Source organism: Ostrea edulis, chromosome 5 (genome assembly GCF_947568905.1).
Source record: "Ostrea edulis chromosome 5, xbOstEdul1.1, whole genome shotgun sequence".
Lineage (NCBI taxonomy): Eukaryota > Metazoa > Mollusca > Bivalvia > Ostreida > Ostreidae > Ostrea > Ostrea edulis.
In genome coordinates, this window is record NC_079168.1 from 3,127,635 (window position 1) to 3,135,098 (window position 7,464).

At 38.2% G+C, this 7,464-nt stretch overlaps 1 protein-coding gene across 1 annotated transcript; it reads right to left on the reverse strand.

Annotated features, from left to right (window-relative positions):
* Nucleotides 1-1,282: 1,282 nt before the first annotated feature.
* Nucleotides 1,283-2,942, reverse strand: LOC130054501 (uncharacterized). The gene is made up of 2 exons (XM_056164465.1): nucleotides 2,838-2,942; nucleotides 1,283-2,407 (listed from the first exon to the last, which is right to left on the reverse strand). The coding sequence occupies exon 2, from the start codon at nucleotides 2,231-2,233 to the stop codon at nucleotides 1,283-1,285; it is 951 nt and encodes a 316-aa protein (XP_056020440.1). The 5' UTR covers nucleotides 2,234-2,407; nucleotides 2,838-2,942.
* Nucleotides 2,943-7,464: the final 4,522 nt, after the last annotated feature.

Genomic DNA, 7,464 nt, shown 5'->3' on the forward strand with positions numbered 1-7,464 from the left:
TTTTCTCCCAAACATTTGTGATTTTCCAGAGCAGCTCCTCAGAGTGTATTCCATCAAGGCACTGTCCACTCCAAAGGAATCAAACAGTTCAGATCTTGCTAATGTTTTATTGCTTTGCTCATCCAGAATGAAGTATGCCTTTATTTGTTTCTGAAGGATGTTTTTGTTTGTCACATAAACTGGTAAGATCTTTGCACAGGATTTTCCATCGACATTCTTCCCACAAATTTCGGTGCATGTACTGTCAACATTCGGTGGTTTAATGGGTTCCTCCCCGCCATTATATCTCCCTTTTGGCCGATCAGTCGTCGTATTAATGTGCAGAGCTGTGCAATGATTGTGGCTTCCGCAATCTCTGCACACAATGACAGTTGAGCAATCACGTTTCCTATGGTCCTTCGAAGCACAGCATTTGAAGCAGACACCAGAATCTTTCAGAAGTCGACGTCTCTCTTCTAAGGGTTTCAGTCGAAATGCTTTACAGTCATTCAAATCATGCTTCGAATTTACATGAATAATACACCTTGGATGTTGGAAGACTGTTTTCACTGGCTTAACGTTGGTGTTAGTGTCTGTCATTTTTACATTGACTCTGTTGCGCGAGGTGCTCGTTGGATGTTTTTCCATGTTGTTGTTGTTATCGTAGTTTAGTCCTGGGTCGTTCTTAATGTAGCTCATCTCCTGAATAAAGTCTAAGAATTCACTGAAAGGAGGGAAGATCGCGCTGTGGTTCTTCTTATACCTTACTGCTCTCGATGTCCACTTCTCCTGAAGGTAATAAGGTAGCTTCTGTATAATTGGCAAAACACCAGAAAATGTGTCATAGCAGGACAGCAGGCTACTGTAGGTTGAGTTCTCTTTCACACTGTCAATCTCCGCCAAGATGTCCGCCAACTCAAATAACCTTTCATTGTCTCGGTTATTTAGCTTGGGGAATTGCTCTATCTTCTTTTTAAGAGCCGCCTCCACCATCTCTGGACAACCGTACCTGTGGTCTAACCTGTCCCATAAACGGGCTGCACCAAGAATGGGTCTATTGACATTAGATATTTTTAGACTTTGTGCATATTTTGAAGACACAGGTCCCAACCACTTGATTAGTAGTTCCAATTCCTCCGATGGACCAATATTTAGTTCATCCATTACCTGTTTGAAGGTTCTTTTCCATGCCAAGTAAGCTTCGGGCTGTTCAGAAAAGGTTGTAAGTCTTGCAAACAGCAAGTCCTTTCTAAGCAGGAACTTTGTAAGGTCTGAAGTCACTTGGTTTTGAGAGAAATTCATGTTAACAGGTGCAGGTCGTTCTGGTGACTGTTCTCGACGGGTATAATATCTGGGCTGAGGTAAAGGATAGACAGCTAGGATCTTGCATGGAATGTGGGTCGAATGGTCTTGCACTTGGATTCAGGTTGGTGTGTCCAGTAAACTGAGAATGTTCGTTCACATAACGATTTGTCCTTATCTCTGAGTTTTCTTGCTGTTTGGGAAGCAATGTATCAGTTATTTCATTCCTCTCCAGTTCACTCCCGACCATCTTCAACACTTCTACTTCCGCCTCTGCTGCAGCTAATTCTTTTTCGTGTTCCAGACGAGATAGGCTCGAGTTAAGTTCAGCTTTCCTTCTTTCTGTCTTTATTTTTGTCAGTGCTTCTTCTTCTTCTACTTTAAACTTCTCCCCCAGAAGATCTCTCTCTTGCTCTGAAAATTTTATCTTTGCCCTAGCCGCCTCTACTTTTGCTTGTTTCTTGGCAATCACTGAAATTTCTGATCTCACAGAAAATCTGGATCCATGTGATGAAGATGTTTCCACTAGTGTCTGTTTCCTTTCCTGAATGTCTTTGAAAGCCTTTTCTACCAGTCTTTTTCTTTCCTGATTATCTCGAGCAAATTCTTCATACTCCCGCATAACTTCATCTTCCTCACTCCTAAAAACAAGCTCACTGTATTCTGATACAAGTTTGTTGTATACCTTGTACCTTTCACTTAAGTCATATTCACATGATTCCAAAAGGCTCACACTTTTTAAGTTTTTCCACTCTGATGCTTGTAGCATATCAACTTCTGTCCAAAGTTTATGTATTTTGTTGAGTTTCACATTTTTCTTTTCATGAAAATATTCAAACCCCTTTTCCGATGGTTTCCACTGTCGCTTTTCTGATTTTTGCTCTGTTTCTGTTGCGGTCCCTGTATCCATGTCCTGTGTGGGTGTAGGGATGTTCTCTTCCATGTCCGCCATGGTGACTAATTCAACTGTCCTGATGAAATGTTGAGGGAAAGTTCTTTTACTGTACTGTCTCGTGATTAGCAGACAGTCAGACAACCAAGCATCTACATAGAATACTTCCAAGTCCAAATAAACTGATGTCTTTATTGACAAGGACGAATATGTGAGATGGCATGTGGTAAAAGACTACAAAGAAAGATAAAAACTAATAAGAAAATGTGCTAACTATTACAGACGAGCTAATTATTACATAGCGTACGAATTAACTAACTTTGACAATGACTGTTATGGTGTTCCATAGAAAATTATTTTGAACAGCAACCTATTCTATCTCAAATTCTATTATGAACATGAAATCATATTCTTATAGCTTACTTTACATCATTTTATCGAAGAGAAAGAAAACAATGCAAATTTCATATAATATTCAACTACATATAGACAAGTTATTGTCCTAGACATAGTGATGACAACAATGGTGTATCATACTTCGAGAACACGAGGTTAGAGAAAACCACAAATATCTATCATTATTGTTGAAAGCTGCAACTATGCATTAAACATCAAATAAAGTAGATGTAAAAGAATAAATTTACAAAGGCAATCAATTACTTACACTGTAATTTCCCTTAAACTTCCAAAAATTCCACAGGTAAACAATGTTTCAGCCACATGGCTTCTAGCATTTATTTTGATAACTCGTACCTTAAAAATTCGTACGAAGGACAGTACATTAACGGCAAACTGACAACTCAACTGTATGACAAACGGGATGATTTCAGCTTCTCCATCGTCAACTTCCCACATTTATGTAGCAATATTCCATTAGCACCTGCATATGGTGTTTATATATCTCAACTGATTCGATATGCAAGAGCTTGTTCTGGGTATAGTCAGTTTTTAAATCGAAGTAAGCTACTGACAAACAAGTTGATGGTACAGGGATTTCAACAGTCTCGATTGAAGTCAGTATTTGGCAAATTCTATGGTCGTTATAACGATCTAGTTCGTCAATACAACCTCGCATTGGGTCAAATGCTGTCTGACGTGTTTCATACCGATTGTTAAGCCGTTCTTGGCACACTGATTTGACTGCGGATAACTCCGTTTACCTGATCAGGATATGGGCCTCACGGCAGGGGATGCTTACTTCTCCTAGGCACCTGATCCATCCTCTGGTGTGTCCAGGGGTCCGTGTTTGCCCAACTATCTATTTTGTATTGCTTGTAGGAGTTATGAGATTGATCACTGTTCGTTATCTTCACCTTACATATACTTTGGGATTTCAGAAAAAAGGCACCTATTTGCCAATTTCGGTGGTTTTACTAATTATTTTCTTTCACTAATTCTGTTGTTTCACTAATTATGTTGTTTCATTATAACTGTGATTCCACTACTTCAATGGTTTCACTGCTTCTGCATTTCCACTATCTCTGTGGTTTCACTATTTCTGCGGTTTCACTGATTTGCAGTTGCATTAATTCTCGTGGGCATCGAATAATGTGGTCATGTCTCTGTGTAAATGAGAAAGTAATCTTTTTGTGGGTCCCTTAACTTCGTGCATTGACTCATGCAATCATAATTGGCATTTCAATAAAAATTATCAAAACCACAATTCCTTATGATTGATATTAGTTTATTCCATTCTAGAGGAAACTCTAATCACGAGAAACCCTACGTTAGTGGGACTATTTGTAGGCAATGCCCACCAGGTTATAGATGTGAAAATGGGCTTTGTAATCAATACGTAAGTATCTGTTTATGATTTTAAACACTTTTTATGGGTTTTCACAAAATGAATGAATTTAGATTGGTAAATAAACATATTTTCCTGAAACTTTCTTTTACAGCTTTGAAGATGATGAACCGAACGCTACCTGTGTAGGAAGCGGAAAAATTAAACTGAGGAAAAACACGTACTTTTGTCATGTTGCATTGATCAGTGTTACAAGAAAAACCATGAAATCAGCTATGGCAACATTTTGGGAGAGTACAACTTTTGCCGTTGATCAGTTAATAAACATAAAATACAAAAAAGACTCCCCTTATTACTCTCCTTTTTCTGATAATTAAGAAATAAAGATTATTTTTGAAAATACACGAGAGTATGAACGGCCACGTTTCACGCTGGCGTACATTTTGAACCGCTTTAGTGTATGTCGGTGTGAAAAGTTGCAGTTCCTACAATCTTGTGTTTTCAAAATTGAAATTTAACTTTCTTAATTACATTTTACTTTTATTTCTTCTGTCAGAAAATAAAATATATTTTCAACACTTAGCATTCTAATTCTGACACAGGAGGGGGTCATCCATTAAGGACATGAAATATCCCCTCCCAAAAAACAATATTTGCTATATGATTTTGTTGAAATGTTTAATCACATATTTACCACAAATCTTCCTATGAAACTACCTTTTGCTTTGTATTATTCATTAATCTTTACAAGAAAATTCAATGGAACATCATTACTCCAACATTGAAATTATTAAAAAATGTCGTTGCATAGGTGCAATTACATATGAATGACAAATTTACATTATTTGATCAAATAATAGAAAATCCCACGTAAACACAGCAAAATCCTATTTCATTTGATGCGTCCACGCCGTCCAGAATCTTGGATTTCCAATGACCATCAGTTAAGCACATTTATTCCAAAGAAGATAAAAGAAGGAGTTCTATGCATTTACTTTCACCGTTTGATTATCATTGATATTTTAATGTTGAAAACGCTCGATCGTTGTTAATATTTCAATCTGAGAATGCTGGATTAATTTTTTAATTAACCTTAATATTTAAATATTCACAATGACATTGAATTTAAAACATCTACTGACTTGTAATGCAATATGACACGAGTACACATATACCAATTTATTATGATATAATGGTACATCTGCGAGATATATTAATGGATAGTAATTGGCCGAATGATGATTTTCGCGGGGTAACTAGGAAGTCAGTGCGCGAGGTAATCTTGATTTGCAAGGGGTACGCTAGGGGCCCGAGTAAAACGTTCTGTGTCCAGCCCCGAATGGTCTCCAGTGTTCTAAAAAGGTACGTGAGACCCACCCTTTTCATCCTATCTACTGCAGTGTTACCTGATTGGAAATAATCACAAGAGGTATATACATCAGCAAACAACATGCACCAGTCTGTAGTATTCGCTCACCGAAGTGAGGTGGATATGGCCCCAACTGTCCCCGCTGGTTGCCCCACTATAGAAAATGTACCACATTTTAACTTGTTAGGATTTTTTGTTCTGTGAATTGTCCCCTGCTATAGAGGCAGGTGGGTGCACCCAGGATCTGGATCAGAAACAGTTAGCACATACTATTACCGACTCCCCAGTTGAGCCACAGACATATGAACAATGTTCCCACACAGTTAAGGTGTTTTTGTGTTGCTAAGTGGATGAAAACAAAACTCAGACAACCAAGCTGATACTTGTCAATGAACTATAATGCATACATAAAACTCGTTAATGACGATTTTATATGAGTTGCATAAATTCATAAGGATCGGTCTAGTTGACATCCAGGGAACTTACAATACATTAACTGATCACAGAGATGTTATATAATATAAACATACACCACGAAAATGACAAAATATTGAAAGGTGGATAAGAAACACCTTGAATGTGGAAAAATAGTCAAATGCAGTTTGCATATTGTTGAGAAATAAATCATTCCCCAAGTCCGACAGGGGAGTGCCGTCTGTTTGGAATAACTCGATGTCAGAAGCTTTGATAACGTGGTCATGACCAGTATACCAACCCTCCATCTGTTCCGCTCTGAAATTTTTCATACAACTATTGATTCTGATCCGTTTGTTGTTAATGTTTGCCCCTCATCCATTCAACAGAGGCAAAATGCCGATATCTTCTAGGTAAGATGACTAACCAGATAAGGATTGTACTTGGTCAGAGAGCATTGAATCTAACTATGGTACATTATGCATGCAAGGTGAAGATAACGAACAGTGATCTCTGGACACACCAGAGGTGGGATCAGGTGTCTAGGAGGAGTAAGAATCCCCTGTATACCGGTCACACCCGCCGTGAGCGCTATATCCTGATCAAATATAATTAGTATTTAAAAATCAGGGGATTCTTATTGTTCTACAATAGTGAGTTGATCAGTTCGTTATATCTACCTTTTCTTCTACATGATCAATAAAACTCTTATCCATTTTACTTTATGAAAAGTAACTAATGTGGTTTATCCCATGTTTCCTCCTTTTTCCAGTGTATAGCATCCATTACATAAATTCTAATTATCCCACTATATTTTCCTACGCCGTTTTAACGTCACAAACAAACGTCAATTTTACGTACTTTGCTTACAAAATGTCAGGAGGCAAATTCCCAAACAATACAGCAACGTAAGTGAATAAGTGGAGGGAGGTCAACATGTGATGAAAAGAATCTCCCGTGGTTTGTGGTTTGATTTGATTTATATTCAACACGTTGTGTGTTTTCTATCCAGGGCGTCAAAGGCAAAGATTTCTTATCGCTGAATAACTCAGATGGATCACAAATTCTGTCCCACACGGATAAAGCAGTGGGTAGACCCAGTCACGTCTGAATTTGCCCGAATTCGCCATTTTGGAACACTCAACAACTTCAGTTGTTTCGCAGCCACCGATTGTGACTCAGACGTCGAGGACATTACTGAGGGACCGTTCCCGAGCAATGTGGAAAATGTTCCAGCTTAAAAATAATCAATGCACAGTTTGGTTACACACTCTGGATAATTTTCCCAATCCATGTACCAGTAGTTTCACCGCTAACAGTATATTTGCCTCTAAACATACCAGACGAAATTTGCAAAATTATATATATTTTTTTCAATTTTCACCCTCCTTGCTCACGTTGGTGATCCAGAGTTATTATTGGCATGAAACCATCCACTATTTCTACTAATCTTGTTACCGATTATTGTAGCCCTATACTAAATGCTACAGTTATCTGCAACAAGCCTAATTGTAATTATTTGTCTAGTTGTCTTAAATGAAAGGTGAATATAACGAACTGTGATCAATCGCATAACTGCTATGTGGAATATAAGATAGAGAGTAGGGCAAACACGGACCCCTGGATATACCAGAGGTGAAATCAGGTACCCAGAAGGAGTAAGCATTCCCTGTCGACCAGTCACACCCGTGAGCCCTATATCTTGATCAGGTAAGGGGAGCAATCCGTTGTCAAATCAGTGTGCCAAGAGTTGTACACAGAAAC